This window comes from Cyprinus carpio, chromosome A3 (assembly GCF_018340385.1).
Source record: "Cyprinus carpio isolate SPL01 chromosome A3, ASM1834038v1, whole genome shotgun sequence".
Classification (NCBI taxonomy): Eukaryota; Metazoa; Chordata; class Actinopteri; order Cypriniformes; family Cyprinidae; genus Cyprinus; species Cyprinus carpio.
In genome coordinates this window covers 9,626,001-9,644,614 of record NC_056574.1, presented here as the reverse complement: position 1 = coordinate 9,644,614, position 18,614 = coordinate 9,626,001, and the positions used below count along the sequence as shown (strand labels likewise).

The 18,614-nt window shown below is 38.1% G+C and overlaps 1 protein-coding gene across 1 annotated transcript; it reads right to left on the bottom strand.

The window, feature by feature from the left end:
* Positions 1 to 1,684: 1,684 nt before the first annotated feature.
* On the bottom strand, positions 1,685 to 5,301 carry LOC109083671 (cytochrome P450 2K6-like). Its single transcript, XM_042717582.1, has 9 exons — positions 5,021 to 5,301; positions 4,311 to 4,473; positions 4,045 to 4,194; positions 3,802 to 3,962; positions 3,096 to 3,275; positions 2,874 to 3,015; positions 2,520 to 2,704; positions 2,295 to 2,436; positions 1,685 to 2,212 (listed from the first exon to the last, which is right to left on the bottom strand). Exons 1-9 carry the CDS (start codon positions 5,228 to 5,230, stop codon positions 2,025 to 2,027), a joined length of 1,521 nt encoding a protein of 506 aa, XP_042573516.1. The 5' UTR covers positions 5,231 to 5,301; the 3' UTR covers positions 1,685 to 2,024.
* Between the last annotated feature and the right edge of the window lie 13,313 nt (positions 5,302 to 18,614).

Genomic DNA, 18,614 nt, shown 5'->3' with positions numbered 1-18,614 from the left:
AATGAACTTTTATCACCAATATGCTAATTTTTTGAGAAGGCCCTGTAATGTTGTCTTTTTTTGCTAGACTAAGAGAAAAAACCCTCTGGTCTAACAGATCCAGCCTTGATAACACTCTCTTAACCTTACTATTTCTATCCTCATCCTCTTCTTCCACCTCATCCCCTACTTCTTACAGGCACTCTTCCTCCTCTCCTTCTCAGATTGTTTCCATCTATTGTTCGTGTCATCGTTCAGTCACCTGTGCAACTTGTGCACTCTGAACTGGCTCAGATTTTTTTTGTAGTTGGTTTGATCACATCATCAAAAACAAGTGTGAACAATTTTGAATCATTGTGTGTAACGATGACATTTGTGCTTTAGTTGTGTTTAACTTTTGCCTCTTGTGTTTAGCATTTTGCAGCACAAATGTATCGCAGTGTGATAAGTGTTTAAGTGAATGAAAATGTGTTTAGAGTTTTGCAAAAAGAGTGCATGAGATTTGCAAGTAGAGCCTAACTGCCTGAACCTGTTTAAGGTTTAGTAGAAAGAGTGCTTTAGTCTTGGTGCTTGGTAATCTTGAAATTCTACACAAGATTCTCTTCCACTCTTCTTTTGCCGTTCTTTTGAACTTTCCAACTGATTATGGTGGCCACAGAGAATCTGCTCAATTTAGGTTGAACTCTTTGTCCTGCCTCTGTCATTCCATACATAAGAACATGTTTTTTCACAGTAGCTCATGTTTCATCTGAAATGACTGTTTTTAGTCTTGTTCTTCCTCATCCTCCTCTTCCTCCTCCTCATATACACACTCTTCCGTACCTCTCAGATTGAAGGATGCACCCATGCCATCTCTGCACTTTGAACTGGATTATATTTTGTACATTCACATATTTAGAAATAAGTGTGCACGTTTTGAATTATTCTGTGTAAACAATAAAAGTTGTGTTGCAGTTGTGCTTAAATTTTGCTTTCTTGTGTTTAGGGTTTTGCATCAGTTTATCATGGTGCAAAAAGAGTGTATGAGATCTGCGAACTGTGTCTAAACTGCCTGAACTTGTTTAAGGTTTTGAAGAAAGAGTGACGACTCCACATCACGTGGACACAACAAAAGGATATCTTTCCCCTGACAAAATAATCTTGTGGCCACGACAAAACTAAGTGAACCGAACATGTCCCTTCCTGGTCACCGAAGAGCTTGGTCTTTAAGAGTAGCTAGGTTTATAATTTTTTTTACAGAGAACAAGTTATTGATTTCTTGCAGATCATTTAGCTAGCAGATGTTGATTCAGTATCTGCTCTTCAGACTGATTCAAACTGAGTCGTTAATCGGGCTACACTGGTTAAAAAAAGTTTGTGCAAGTTGGCACTCTTTGACTTTAAATGTGAGCTGAACATGACCCACCCATCATAAAGATGATGATTAAAGCATTACTTTCTTGTTTCATTGACACACCATTCGTTAAATATGTTGGCCAAGAAAATATTATCTTTGACATTTAGTTACTTTCAATTCTAGGCAGTTAAATCTTAGCTAGTTCATAGTTATCAGTCATATATCAAATAGACTTTTACAAACAACTAATTTTATTTTAAACAGATCCTGATTTAACTGCTATTATTATTAAACGTTATTAAATAGAATGATAAAACAGGCATTTGCCATTTGTGCAAATGCAAATTTAAAAACCAAAATGACACCAAAAATTGTGATAAGTTTATTCATTTATGTACTGATTAATCTTTTAGTTAAAGGAAACATCTGTAGGCAACTTTTACTTTACATTGCTTCCAAGTGTAAGTGGTGTCATCAGTTTTACCAAAAATATTTGCATGATTGCATGAAGTGACATTTACATATTTAGCATGCTTTTATACTTGAAAACAGCAAGGGCAATATAGTTATTGATCTAAAAATAATAAGCATTCAATGTGTTTCCAATGGAAATCTAAATGAATAAATGCAATATACAAGCAAAAACAAACAAACAAACAAAAAAAAAAAATATATAAAGTAACGGACATTCTATAGCATGCATATAACTTTAAGCCCGTTTGACTGCACACAGTTTGTGGGAGGCTGGGTTCAGAGTGAAGCCCACGACTGGTGAGAGATCCAGCTCATCTCCAGACACTCCTGGAGGAGGAGTGAAGCGGAAATGCTGAAGGAGGGAGGTGAAGAACAGGAAGAGCTCCATCCTAGCCAAACTCTCTCCAGGACAAACCCTGCGGCCTGAAAACATCAATAAGCAAATGATTAACAAAAAACATTTGCGATGGCACAATATAAGTAGTGAATTTGAAGTCCACTGCACCTGCAGAGAAGGACATGAAGGCATCCCTTTTTAAAAACTGGCCCTGCTTATTTAGGAAATGACTTGGGTTGAAGCTGTCAGGAGTTTCCCACTCATTTTCATCCCTCAGTACAGATGTCAGTAGTGGCCACACACTGGTACCCTGCACAAAACAACACAAAAGATCAATGATAAATGGTGCAAACACATAATCAAGAACATTGCATGTTCTTACTGGAGCCAGACCTTCTCGATGAGGTATCCATTCAGGTGAACATCACAGGTGGTCTGACGGGGGACGCTTATGGGTACTACGTTTGCAAATCTCTGGGTTTCATGGATCACAGCATCTATATATGGTAAGTTCTTCCTGTCTTCCACCACTGGCTGACGTCTACCAATCACTCGGTCAATCTCATCTTGAACCCTGGCTATGTTAAATGAACAAGAAAGACCACAGTACGAGAGTTTATAACATCATTACTGAATACTTGATTGTGGTTGACACCATGCAATATAAATAAATATACATACATACATAACACAAATCAAATATAAAAAAAAGCAATGCAATACCCCTGCATTTAGATGCACCTATACCTTGTATTTCAGGGTATCTGGCCATGAGCAGAAGACCCCAGCGTAGCGTTGTGGCCGTAGTGTCGGTACCAGCACCAAATAGGTTGTTTATTGTACAATATAAATTCATTGAATGGTACAAAGAGTCTGTTTTGCCAGATTCCTGCAGAAGTCATGATGGTGAAAGCCAAGACAATTAGATGTCAGAATGAAATAGCAAATCGATTTAACTACGGGCAGTACCTCATCTTTTAGTTGTCGTATCAGGAAACAGTCAGCGATTCCTCTGGGGTCCAGAGGGTTCAGTGTCTTCTTCAGACCTTTTATTATTTCCTCACTTTGTCTGAACGCTTCTTTGACATTGTTCACAATACGTTTTTGATTGGCCACAAGAGGACGAATCCAAGGAAACATGTTGTAGAGCTGCAAATAAGCAAAACTGAATAATGTACCATTGAAAATTTACATACATCTCAACTGCAAAATTTACATTTAGTCATTTAGCAGACGCTTTTATCCAAAGCGACTTACAAATGAGGACAATGGAAGCAATTAAAAACAACAAAAGAGCAATGATATACAAGTGCTATAACAAGTCTCCGTTAGCTTAACGCAGTACACATAGCAAGGGCTTTTTAAATAATATAATAAATAAAAAGAAAAACAGACAGAATAGAAAAAGAATAGAGCAAGCTAGATTTAGATTTTTTTTTTCTTTTGTTAATTGTATAATAAATGAAAAAAACAGACAGAACAAAAAAGATTAGAATTTTTTTTTTTTTTTTTAAGAATAAAATTAGAATAGAGAGTGCTAGAGTTAGAGGGTCAAATAAAAATTTAATATACCAAATTATAACAAATTCCTGAAGCTGCTCTGATTGAGTTGGGCAGATAATTTTTTTAATTTAAAAGTCAAAATCAAAATAATGCATTAGAAATATCTGGGCACCTGAATTGAAGTAGATCCAGTCATCCTCATGTTTTCGTAAATTCGCTTGACCATGTGATGTAACTTGGTGTTGCTGTACTCAAATCTGGTGCTGTAGATGATGGCAGAGATGACATTTGAAATAGCCATGGCCACTGGCAGGGTTGTTTCAAATGGTTGTCCTGCACATGGGTGTACATAATGTTAATACTTAAAACTGTTTCAGTCCCAGCATCGTCTCGTTTTTGCACTTTGCAGTCTTACCTTCAAACTTCTCAAATTCCTCTTTTAAATATTTTGTTTCTTCAGTGATAATCTCTTCACTTCTTTTCTTGCCCATTCCAAAGTCTCGCAGGTTTGAAAGAGCAAAGCGTCTCATTTCCCTCCAGTTTTCACCATTGGAAAACACGATCCCTACAGAGGAATCATTTATCCTTTATTTCAAAGTGCTGAATTAATTTGACATTTACATCTACAGAAAAACCAGGTGTTTACTAAATGATCATCTGCAGTCATGAAAGCCTTCTTACCATATCCCTGGTTGAAATCATGAAATATGGGTGTAATATCTCTGTCTCCAAACTCCTCTGAAAGAGTCACTAGTGCCTGTTTGACAGCCTTGTATCCTGATAATATCACCACTTTTTTGGGGCCAAAGTGCACTGTGTAAACCGACCCATATTGTTTTGACAGCTGTAAGATGAAAAAGAGGGAGCTATTGAAATATATAATTTATTGGCATCATCTCATCTGTGGTCTGTCTGATGGGTTTATAACATAAAGTATTGTAAGAACACAGGATTCAGAGAGCTTGTCCCAGCTTACCTTCTAAAACAATACTCTCTACTTGTGGATTTGCCTACTTGCACGACGCCCATCTCCATGACCATTCATTACCATTGACTCTTACCCTAGCCAGTATGAAAACTAGATGACCTATTTATAATTTTTAAACACTATAAGTGTGCCAGTGACTGCCTACTAAGCATGTGTATCATTTAAGCAATAAGGTACAAGAGGGAATACTCTATTGGCAAAGTAGTCTAAAGGGCATTGATGAGAAGATTGATTTTTTTAGCTATGATATTATAATGAATGCTTTATCTATCTTATTTTGGATAATGCTTGAGATCCATTCATAACCTTGAAATAAATCTATGCCTGTTTACAAGTAAAAGTTGGAAAACTATAGGTAAAATCATCAAAAATAAAATCAGCTGTCTGAAACATTTTTGCTTACCTCACAAAGACTCGTGTAGGTTTTCTTGAGGTTGAGCGTGTGCAGGTTCCCCAGAAGTGGCAGCGGTTTGGGTCCCGGAGGATAATTTTTTCCCTCATTCCGAGAGCTGTAGCTAATGGAGAACAGGTAAATAACCGAAAACAACAGCAGGGCACCTAATATTGTACCTGTGCCAGAGCCCTGCGAGAGTAATGTTTCAATAAAAGACATAGTCAGAGAGATCTACCATACACATGCACAGATCAATCATTCGTTTAGGTCTGATGTGGGTTGTAGTCCTGTTCTTATGTACTATGTATAGGAGGGGCCATAAGAAGTAACCTTTGCACAGAAACAAGGCATTTGGAATCAGATCCAAATGAGGAAACATAATTACATTTACATTTAGTCATTTTGCACATGCTTTTATCCAAAGCGACTTACAATTGGGGGATACATAAAGCGATTCTTCTTAAAGAGTCACGGTTCATGAATTCATTCTCTCTCTCTCGTCTAGCGTGCTGTTGTGTGTGTGTCTGTGGGCGTGGTCACTGATCAGCGATGATCAGCAGCGCCAGCTGTGCTCAATTGTTTGTTCCCTTTATAAGTTCAGTAACCTGTGTTTCATGTTGTCAGATCGTTGTTCTCCCCGGTGTGCTCCCGTACCTGTTCCCGTGTTCGTTAGTCCCTGCCTGAGTCTCCTTGTCATCGTCGGTTGTTCCTGGATCTTCACGCTGCACTGGAATTCCTAGCACTGTCACGAGGATTGCACGCACCGGGATTCGAGGGATCATCACGGGACTGAGCACCACCATCTGTTGCCCACTGAAGTCCCTGCGTCACCACTCCACCAGCCTTGTGTCCGGCCGCCTGTGTTCCCTGTGACTCTGTTTCCTTGTCTGGCTCTTGCACTGTGTGCAATAAAGACGCCTTGCATTTACATCCTGTTTCTGTCATACGTAACACAAACAGACACAGGAAGTGCTTGTAATACCATGTTTTAGACATTGTTCAAATAAGTACAAGCTAGAAAGAGAAGGAATAAATAAAGAGAAAGACATTCTTTTTTTTATGATGATGAAATCAAGAAGCTTCGGTAGAGATGACTTTTCAGCTGTTGTTTGAAAATTGTCAGGGATTCCACATTCTGGATGGGGTGGGAAGATCATTCCACCAGCCAGGAATGGTGAATGAGAATGTTCTGGAAAGTGATTTTGAGCCTCTCTGTGATGGTACCATAAGGCGTTGCTCACTTGCGGATCTCAGACTTCTGGAGGGGAAGTAGATTCTTAGTAGTGAGTGTAAGTAGGCGGGTGCTGAGCCTGTGGCTGTTCTATATGCAAGCATCAATGTCTTGAACTTCATGTGAGCCACAATCAGTAGCCAGTGCAAGGAGATAAAGAGAGGTGTAACATGGGCTCTTTTGGGCTCATTGAAAACCAGTCGTGCCGCTGCATTCTGAATAATTTGTAGAGGTTTGATTGTGCTTGTGTTTGATCCAGCCAGAAGAGCATTGCAGTAGTCCAGCCTAGAAATGAAAAGGGCCTGGACAAGAAGTTGTGCCGCATGCTCCGTTAGAAAGGGCCTGATCTTTCTGTTGTTGTGCGATGCAAACCTGCAAGATTGAGCAGTCTTTGCAATTTGGTCTTTGAAGGTGAGCTGGTCATCAAAGGTTACACCAAGATTTCTGACTGAAGTTGATGGGGTAATTGTAGAAGAACCTAGCTGGATGGAGAAATCATACTGTAGTTGGAGTGGCAGGGAAGACAAGAAGCTCAGTCTTTGCCAGGTTGAGCTGTAGGTGATTAAACATCTTGGCTAACCCTAATTATAATTTGAAATATTGCTACTTTCAACACTTTTTATCAGTGAATCCAGATAGAGAGATGTTTTATATATCTAATATGTCTTTCTAGTGTAGGAACATCCATTGGTAACACTTTATAATAACAGTTGTAAGGCATTTATAAGTGATTAGTTAATGATGAACTAATCATTTATAAAACATACCCGTGTTCATAAATGATTAATGAGTGATACGTTAATATTTTTATTAGTGCTGTCAAATGATTAATCGCGATTAATCACATCCAAAATAAAAGTTTTTGTTTACATGCTATATGTATGTGTACTGTATATATTTATTATGTATATATAAATACATACACATACAGTAAATATTTTGAAAATATTTACATGTATATACATTTATATATTTATATTCTTATATTTTATATTATATATAAATATATTTAATATATAAACATAACATATTTTTCTTTAAAAAAAATGTCAGTGAAAAATGTCAGTTTTGTGCTTGCAAACGATATCTACCTATGTATAAAACAATGAAACCCGCCTGCATAAACCCATTCCTAATTATACTGTCCCACTGAACTGAATGCAAGAATTGCATAAGAGTTACATTACATTTACATTACATTTACATTGTCCTCATTTACAAATGAGGACAATGGAAACAATCGAAATCAACAAAAGAGCAATGATATACAAGTGCTATAACAAGACTCAGTTTGCTTAATGCAGTACACGTAGCAAGGGTTTTTTAATTAAATAAATAAAAAGAAAACAGACAGAATAGTAAAAGAATCGAGCAAGCTAGTGTTAGAGGTCTTTTTTTGCTTTTGTTAATTGTATAATAAAGGAAAAGAAAACTGACAGAATACAAAAAGATTAGAAAGCTAGTGTTTTTTTTTTGTTTGTTTGTTTGCAATTTTTTTAAGAAAACAAGCAGCAATTGAATAGAGTGCAACTATAAAAGGTACAAGTGGTTTTTTTTAAAGAACAGAATTAAAATAGAGAGTGCTAGAGTAATAAGATCAAAAAAAAAAAAAAAAAAAATAAAAAAAAAAAAAAAAAAAATATAAAAATAAATATTACAAATAAATATGATAAAATAATAAAAATGATCCACTGAGTGCATGGTTCATGAAATTCATCGGCCTTGTTCATAAGAGCTTGCTTTACAGTCTTATATAAGGCAAGAACAGCGATCAATCACAATGTACTTTGTACACATTGACCTGAATTTCTGGGGCAGCTGCAAAATTAGTTTAAAAAAATAACAGAGCCATGTGGATTCAACTTGTGCTGTGTTGAACTCAGTTAAATCAGTTTTAATAGAACAACTTTCTTCTTCATGAAGAGGTCTATATAATGTGTTTTAATTTTGCACACTGCTTTTGTTTCTACCTCTTTACCTGAGGTTAAAAGTTTATTATGTATAACGACATCCCTGCTGAAAAAGGAAAGAAAAAAAAAAGGCTGATTTCATGTTTATATATCTCTGTATATGAAAGGGGACTGATGTTTAAAAAAAAAATGTGTTTACTGTTGTTTGTAATCATGCAACAAGATTTGTCCAGCTGAGAAAAAAAAAAAAAAAAAGCTGAAGCTAATTTGCTGGATCACTCAGTCTGGTCTGCTGACTGGTTTAAAAGGGTAGCCCACCTGGACACCAGCTCAATCAGGCTTTGAGACTAACTAAGACCATTCATCAGCAGAACTGCAACTCTGAACTCATTTATACATTTAGCGACCTTTGCTCTCAAACACAACTTGCTGAACATATGCAGTTTTTCTGTGCTAATGGACTCTTTTCAGAGTAGATGATACATTTAAATAATAGCTTTTTATACTTGCATTTTTAAATATGTAATTTGAAACATAATCTATATATTACACAAGTATTAAAATAATGATAATAATAATAATAAATAATAATAAAGTCTGTTGCCAGGGTGTTTCTTATTCAGCTGCTGATAGAGGATGATTAAATTTGGCATCGATCTCTCTATTTTTTTCCTTTTTCAAAAAGTCATTTGAATGAAATAATGTATTTTTTCTTTTGCTAATGAAGCAAATGACAACTTAAAAGTTATATTTATGGCGGCATGATGGGCTGCTTACATAACTGTTTCTTAGAAACAATAGAATTTATTCTAGTGTAACACAATACAATGATACTATGCATGTCAAAAACATGGTACTTTAAAGGAGTCACATGACATTGCTAAAAATAACATTATTTTGTGTATTTGGTGTAATGCAATGTGTTTATACGATTTAAGGTTCAAAAAACACATTATTTTCTATATAATGTACATTATTGTTTCTCCTCTATGCCCCGCCTTCTGAAACGTGTCGACTTTTACAAAGCTCATCGTTCTGAAAAAGGGAGGTGTGCTCTGATTGGCCAGCTATCCAGTGCTTTGTGATTGGCTGAATGCCTCAAGCGTGTGACGGAAATGTTAGGCCCCTTAATATAATGTGATGCCGTCTCCCAGGCCAGCAGCACCAGACTCAGTATGCTCGTGCACACTGTAAAAAAAAGTCTGTAGTTTTTACAAAATAATTTTGGCAGCTGTGGTTGCCAGAATACTTTTGTAAAAAATACACTGTAAAAAAAAGTCTGTAGTTTTTACAAAATAATTTTGGCAGCTGTGGTTGCCAGAATACTTTTGTAAAAAATACAGAAAAACTGTAAACACAATTACGGCCAAAAACTGCAAATTTTACAGTATAAAACTGTTATTTTACAAACAAGAAAATTTTAATGTAAACCAGTAAATTCAACAACGCACACTGCTATTAAAAAATCTGTTTTGTACCTTTAACATACTGACAACCACCATAATAATGCAGGTGGTAAAAGAGAAAGCCACATGAAGAATCGAAGTTCATCACAAGTAGCTTCGCCACAAGCAGAAGTTTATATTAATATATAGAAGGTGCACAAAGTCATTCATGCAAACACAAAACACCATCATGGTGACACACGATACTTAAACAATTCAATAAACTTTCATTAAACAGCAGAAGATGTAACATAAAGCCCAAATGTACAAACTGATAACAAAAAACTATTAAAAAACATGATTATTTAAACAAAATACTTTCAAATGTGGAGCGTCACACAGGGAATTCTGGGAATATCAGTTTACAGTTTTTGACTGTAAATTATACATTGATTTGTTCTTTTTTTTATTTCTAAAAACTGTAAAATTAACAGCATTTTACTGTAAAATTACATGAAATGTCTGGTTAGATCTTTTACAGTTTTTTCCCTCAATATAACAAAAGAAACTACTGTTAACCTATTAACACTTTTTTTTTGTAGCGTTTTTACAAAATTGTACAGTTAAAATGACACTTATTTTTTACATTAAACGTCCCATCATCGGTTCTCTTTTAGCAGTTCAGTCAATGTGCTGTTAGGAGTAAGTGAATAACGCGGGATATTAGTTTATTTCGCGTTAGAGGGAGTGTAAGGCACGTTTATAAACCGAATAACTTAAGTAATTTGTGGATTAGTGCGTACTGGAGACACGAACCGTTTTAAACGATTCAGTTCAATTTGGTGTACTGGTTCGACCGGTTCACTAAGAAGATCCAGTTAAATAGAAAGATTTGTTTGAGATCATCACTAGACATCACTAGACGAGACAAAACCAATAAAACACATTTAAAATAAGGCATTTGTTGCATCCAGTGGGGACATAATTACTGATTATAAAGTGACGTGACATACAGCAAGTATGGTGACCCATACTCAGAATTCATGCTCTACCCATCCAAAGTGCACACACACAGCAGTGAACACACACACCATGAACACACACCCGGAGCAGTGGGCAGCCATTAATGCTGCGGCGCCCGGGGAGCAGTTGGGGGTTCGGTGCCTTGCTCAAGGACAACTCAGTCATGCTAATGACCTCAACTAATGATGTTCTAGTTGAGGTTATTAGCGTATTATAGGGCCCAAACATGAACACAAGGCTAGACCCATAAGTCTATTGGACATTCGATTGGACATCTGTTTACCTGCAGAGTCATTCACAAGCACATGAGGTGTTCACCCGAACATAATGATCTTCTAGGCTTACAGCCAACAGACAGGCAGGATGCAGGTTTTGTTTAAACAGACTGTAGGTTAATACTAACCTAATCTAGTGCTGTTTTTGTTTTGTGTTTAAAGTTTCCTGTTATTCTTTTACCTGCAGGGACACATCAATGTTTGTTTTTGCTTTGTAAGAGTTTACACATTGGCATTCTAAATTCTTGTCCATATACCTTTTTCGAGACAGTGGAAAAAAGATCCCTCATATTTTTTCTGAAAATAATAATAATAATGTTGCATACTGTTGAAATTTTTATTATTACTTACATTAATTTACACTATACACTATAGGGGCATAACCAATCAAATGAAATCAGTATTATCAAAATGTGGGTTATTGAATCATTGACTTGATTGACCCAATTCCTTAAAATGCCAAATTATTCTAGAATGAAAAACCACACTGTGTTGGGAGAGGTAAGTATTCTGCCTTATTTGGAACAATTCTCGCTTGCAAAATAGATCAAAAACAGTCAAAATTATGCTTAAAAACTATTGTGTAAAATGTCCATGGAGCTGTATAATAGTGACTGTTGTTTGTCATTATTTAAATATATGTAAATATTTTCTTGAGTCATGCAGGTGTACAGGTATAAGCAGACCATGAGCTTACAGATACGGAGATACTTGAGAGATCGCCAACTTTTGTCACGTCTCCGTTACTTCTGAATAAAACTTTCTCTGTCACTGATGGAGTTTTTGTTCCTTGCCATTGTCGCCTTTGGCTTGCTTAGTTGGGGACGCTTTACTGATTGCACAGACTCTATTGGAAGAGAGCTGAACTGGATGATGACATCACTGAATCATCAACGAACTGACTTTAGCTGGAAAAATGACTCTTTGTTATTTTCTTGCATTATTGACAAACTATTTTCCTGTTTGAAACAGCAAATCCTTTATTACACAATCCATACTACATATAAAGTAATAAACAAAACAGAAAGAACATTAATTCAAATTATATGCTTACTTTTTACATAATCAAGTAATTATGAAGATCATTAATTTTACTTCTGTTCTTATTTCTTTAAGTATTTGTCCTTTTACATGAGTACAGATTTTTTGGTTGTTCTACCCACTTCTGAGTGTTATTTGCTGCATTCAAGTACATAACCTAAAAATACAAAGAAAATAGGAACCAATTTGGGATTTACAATTATGTACTCTTACAATTATTTAATGGACAAGCATATGGTGGTAATATAGTGGTGAGCTACAGCTAATTTATAGCAACAAGTTGACTAATAGTTTTATTTTATTTGTATTTTGCAAAGTTAATAAAGGATTGCGTTGTATAAAAAATTCAAATATAACAATTTTGGTAGATTTACCATGCTAATGTCATTACAATCTATATAAATGGTTTATGTACATCACAAGATTGCAATTACTAGTAAAAAGAAGAATTTACGTTAATAAACTTTCTGCTAAAGATCTATTCTATTGACAAAGCATGCAATTAATTTTCATTAAAACAGCCATGTTATATATTTAAAAAAATAAATAAATAAATGACAACTGCATCTGGTCCATTGATAAAGCCATGTCTCAGGTCACGTGTGACTTATGGATCGCCTTTTCAGAGGCGTCCAATCACAGCTGACTTCAGGAAAAGGGGAAGTAACCAATGGCATTTGAGATTACAAATAAAACAGTAAGTCCCACCCCACAACTGACAAAAATAAAAGTGTTTGCGCAAGCAAAAGCAAGCAGGTGAAAAAATACGAAGCGCGAGAATGAGGGGAATGATCACACGCGTGCGATGAGACATATCCTCACTCATGGGAGCTTGTATTGCACGCATAGGTGATGTAATGCGCACATGCTAGTGTTTATAAAGAGCTCGCAGGCTCCCATTTCCACATGCGTGGATCTGTTATCTATTACATGCATGTTACCATGCACGTAAACATAACTCGTGCACTCGGTTCTTTTTGGCATAGATTTGCCGGCATAGTGGGCCGGGCTACAGAATTATATGTTAATATTCTTCTGTGGAGGCGGTGTTTAATTATTTAACCTATTACTTCATACAAACGCTAATTCCAGGATCTGGCACTCACTGGGCCTGGCGTCAATAAAAGCTTTTATTTCAGTAACAAGGACGTTTTCAGTTCTGAAACTTACGAAACTTAGTACAATGATCTCTTATTTGTCAAAAGCTTAAGTAAAAGATGATTTGTGAACCTGGACCACAAAACCAGTCATAAGTAGCACAGGTATCCAATGTGAGTATACTTTTTTCAAAATTGTACTAAAAGATAACAAAATATAATACAAAAAAACTCAAAGGTGCCATGTGTCATGTCTGGCAAAAAAAATCAAGTCATACTCCACATTCCATACCAGATGGGGGCAGTATGCCTCAATAAAGTGAACTGGTCTACTCTAGAGTAACAAACGAGAAACGGCATAGTCTCTATGCTCCGCCCCTACCTTCACAACAACCCTAGAGCCATAGCCGAAGCCTAAGAGGACGTCGTCTTGCCTCCAGATCGGGTTATGTCAAGTGATTTTGAAAAATTACATCTTCAAGCTACTCCCCTTCACCTTTACCAGTGAATATGTTCATATTCGTTTTGTTCATATTACATTTTGAGTTGTATATACACATTATATGAATTAAATTAATTTGACAGACAGCATTCTGTCAACATCATTGGTCAACATCAGACAGCTGATGTTGACCAAGCTAGCGCCAACCAACGTAACCAGAGCTCCCAGCTCTCAAGCATTCACCGTGAGACACACGCAATTGACTCTTTTCACACGCTTTCACGCCACACATCAATTTTCTCACGCACAGAAAAACCACGAAACAAAGAGGACACGGAGACTGCCCGCGGACATGCTGCCCGCCTGATGCTAATTTAGCAGCATATATCAAGTTTGATTTTCATTAGCAAAAACTTGACCGCTCTGAATATAGTGAGTGAGTGCGCGCGCGGCCGGGGCGCTCTCTCTCTCTCTCTCGGGTTCATTATCATCGAAGACATTTCAAGCTTCTTAGGAAATGTTACATTTTAGCATCAGTTTGGTAGAGACGGGCTTTGGTAGATAACAGGTGAAAACCGGATCGGATCTGTGGGTAAGTTATAGCTAGCTAATTATCAAACGCAGCTACGGTTAGCCATCGCTAACATTAGCACGTTTATCGAACAGCCTTCGATACATTTCTATGTTATAACTTCCCGAAAAAATACGCAAACATATAAAACAAACTTCTAGCGAAATACTAACAGCATCTTACTTACCAATCCAAAAGAAATATTGCAAGTTCGGAGTCGAACCTCATTTCTTTCAAGTCCATCAGTTGTCTCCAGCGATCGAAAGCAGTGCCGATGTTTACTCTGGTTCGGCTCCTTTTCTTATCGGATTTGATTTGTGATTCCGAGCGCGGTTGTTTCCCTGTAGCGGGTGGTGGTGGTAGGTGTCTCTTGCCAAGGGCTTCAGCCATCCTTCCGCTCTCTTCCCTGAACTGAAATGAAGTAGTGGGCTGTACTTTCCACACGACTGACAACAGGTTCAAGTACGCCCACAAGCCGTGCGAGTTATTCGTGTATTGCAGGTTGGCTGGTGGTTATGTTGTCCGCATACCGCCTCCCATGGCCGAAACTGTTATTACGACACCTGTCGGGCCGTGGCTAGTAATGCTAATGCTAATTAAGGTTGATATCTCTGCAGCACTATAACTTGACATTTTTTTAATGACATCATCGCCCTTATTTCTTCTCATTCTTTTGATGCGTGTAGGTCATTTTTTGGATATTTTTACCTCAATTTTTACACATGGCACCTTTAAAAGTATACTTTTTTCAAAAGTGTACTTGCAGATAATAAAATATAATTTAAATAAAGTAAACCAAATAGTACATAAAAATAATACACTTTAATGACAATGGCCTGGTTTCACAGACAGGGCTTAGACTAAACCAGGATTAGGCCATAGTTCAATTAGGAGATTTAAGTTATTTTTATAAATGTGCCTTAGAAAAAACATTACTGGTGTGAATTTTGAAACAAAATAAAGGTACTGATATATTTTAAAATCAGTCCAAGCGAGTTTCTTTCAGTTGAAACAGCTCAGATTTATATTTTAGTCTGGGATTAGGCTTAAGTCTTGTCTGTGAAACCAGGGGAATATTTCTTAACATACTTAAGTGCATTTTTAAAAAAATGTCTTATTAAGTATTACTTAAACATACATTTTAGGTAATTATGATTTTATAGTGTTTTAAATAAGTACACTTATTTTGATATATTTACCAATATACTAAAGCACATGTAAAATATTTTTAATTTCAATTTAAGTGTGTTGCCCAAAATTACATTTGTTAATGTATTTTAAATGTATTTAGTCTATAGTATATACTTTGTGCATTAATGCACTTGAAATGCATTTTTCTTCTAAACTTCAATACACTTCCTTATACAGTATACTCCAATAAAATGTATTGTTGAAATTTTCATCACCAGCTCCTGCTCTATGAACTCTATGAAGTTTAATTTTCTACATAATATTTGACATAAATTGTAATTTATGAGAGTACTGTATTTGTACAGTATGTAATAGTAATATACTGTACTTTACATCTGGTTCGCTGCTTTGACACAACCAGTATTGTATAAAGCGCTATACAAATAAAGGTGACTTGATTGTGTACAGAATACTTTCAATGTCATAATGTTGTTCTAAGTCGTTTAAACACAATTATTGCATTAATTGCAAGGAAAAGTTCAACAAATGTAAACAAAATTAATTTGGATTCAAATACATTTTATTTTAATTAGACTAGGCTACACTTGTCACCACTGCTACTGTGGAGGAACGAAGAAGTGCGGAGACAAGTGAGTTAAAGGAAAACAGTCTTTAATAGTCCAAACTTGGGGAAAACACAGGGTAGTCAGGAGACACACACACACACACATAGCATTGGGATAAGACGTTTAACATGGCACGCTAGACACAGGAAACACTGGGCTTAAGTACACGATAAAACGAGGGGATGACGAGACACACCTGGGCTGCGTTCCAGTCTGTTTACTTATGCCCTTCACTTGCAAACTTCGACGAGCTCTCACGTCAGTCCGCCCTCCCGGGAGAATGGCGACTCCACGCCAAGACAGTCCAGCTGATCTGGAGACGCCTCGGCGACGCTCAGGTAGACCTGTTTGTCTCTCCAGACACGTCTAACTGCCAGCTGTTCTCATCGACATGGATGTGCTGGCACACAGCTGGCCTCGGAGCCTACGCAAGTATACGTTTCCCCCAGTGAGACTTCTCGCACAGACGCTGTGCAAGGTCAGGGAGGACGAGAAGCAGGACCTCTTAGTAGTGCCATACTGGCCCAGTCAGACTTGGTTCACAACAGCACCTCCATGGCGTATTCCACCGAGGAATGATCTCCTTTCTCAGAGAGGGGGCACCCTCCGGCACCCACGCCTGAGACCTGTGGAGTCTCCACGTGTGGTCTCTGGATGGGAGGCAGAGGTTCTAGGTGGTTTACCTCCAGTGGTAGTAAACACCATCACTTCAGCTAGAGCGCCCTCTACAAGGCACGCCTACGTGCTGAAGTGGAACCTGTTCGTCAATTGGTGTTCTTCCCGCCTGGAAGACCCCCGTAGATGCCCGATCGCGGTCGTGCTCTCCTTTTTGCAAGATGGGCTGGAGCGAAGGCTGTCTCCCTCAACCCTCAAAGTGTATGTTGCCGCTATTGCCGCACATCACGATGCAGTAGACGGCAAGTCCTTTGGGAAGCACGACTTGATCATCAGGTTCCTTAGGGGGGCAAGGAGGCTGAATCCTCTGCACCCTCACCTGGTACCCTCTTGGGATCTCCCCTCAGTCCTGACAGCCTTGAAGGTGAAGCCTTTCGAACCTCTGCAGTCAGTAGAGCTTAAGTTTCTGTCACTAAAGCTCCTCACTGCATTAGCTTCGGTCAAGAGGGTCAGGGACCTGCAGGCATTTTTGGTCAACAATACTTGCCTTGAAATCAGGCCAGCCGACTCTCACGTTGTCCTGAGACCCCGGCCTGGATATGTGCCCAAAGTTCCTACCACGCCTTTCAGGGATCAGGTGGTGAACTTGCAACGCTGCCCCGGGACCCAGACCCAGCCGTTGCTCTGCTCTGTCCCATTCGGCTTTTGCGCATTTACGTGGACCATACGCAGAGCTTCAGGACCTCAGGCCAGCTCTTTGTCTGCTTTGGGGGACAGCAGAAGGGAAAGGATGTCTCCAAACAAAGACTTGCCCACTGGATAGTGGAGGCTATAGTCTTGGCATACCAGGCCCAACGTTTACTGTGCCCCCTCGGAGTGAGAGCAAACTCTGCGTGAAGAGTAGCATCTTCCTGGGCATTGGTGTGGGGTGCCTCGATAGCAGACAACTGTAGAGCTGCCGGCTGGGCGACACCTAACACATTTGCAAATTCTATAATCTCGGTGTAGAGCCTGTGTCCTCTCGTGTACTCACCTCAGATGACTGGTAACGCTGGACCCGCTCTGTGTCAATCACGCTTGCTGTGCCATTCCCGTCTACGGACGGGATATGTGTGCTTAAGTGCTTCTCAGTTCAGTTTCCCTTTTGGTGAACCCTGTTGAAATTCCTTTCGCACCCTCTGTGATCAGGCGTGGTGGAGCGCCAGGACCAAGGTCAGCCCTTGTGCTGGGCTAGGTGCCCGTGTGTAGTGATTCCCCCTACGGGTGATCCCACATGTGTATTCTTCCATGGTAGAGATTTCTCTGCCATCTCTGCTGCGTAGTGATCTCGCCCCAGGCAGGCTAAGTCTACCACAGGGACTTCCATATGTAGCACTGCCCTATGGCCAGTCCATAAGTGTAACTTTCACATGATACCTCCTTAAGTAGGATGTGGCTTCCATAGCGTTCCTCAACTTGGGTACGCTTTCCCAGTGTTATCCAATATCCCACTGTACGGAACAGCAGTGGCGGGTTCCTCTGCCTAAGCCCTGTCCTATCTTCCACCCCAACTGGCGTGGGGGGACTTGCCGGCTTTCACAGGGCACTGGAGGGGGTCAGCAATAGTGCCGTTTTCCATACTCCTACTATAAGGAGATGAGAGGGTCTGTATTACTTACTATTGAAGAAAGCGTAATGGCTAACTTGGATCACGTGTGCTGTAATAACCAATCACATTACAGCCTTGATGTCAGTGAATTTCAGTCAGAGTTGGTGCAACACTCAATCGCCATTTATGGATACCATAGGAATGAATGAGAAGTGCCGTAAACTGAATCCCACCTGTTGCAAAAAGTCAGTGACTTTTCTTATAAAACAGTATTTTTTTCGAGGTAAACTTTAAAAATAGTTTAATCCAAAAGTATTGTTTAGTGTAAAACATGTTGAAGATTAACACATACAATTCAAAAAAATAAAATCAAAATCCACTTAAAATAAAAATATTCATATTCAACCCATTAAACCACTTACACCCGTTAAAAAAAAAAAAAAAAAAAATGGTCTCCTTTCCCATGTACTGCCAGCTTTATATGGATTACAAATGGCTAAAAATTTTAATTTGGCTACATATTATTTTTTTTATTATTATTATTTTATTTTATTTATTTTTTTTTGAGAGAGAGGTGATCTAAATATTTGTGGCTTGGAAACAGATGAAAAAATGACAGGCTTGTGCTGCAATTCTGTGGATGTTTTGCCATCCAGGTCTTCGAGCTA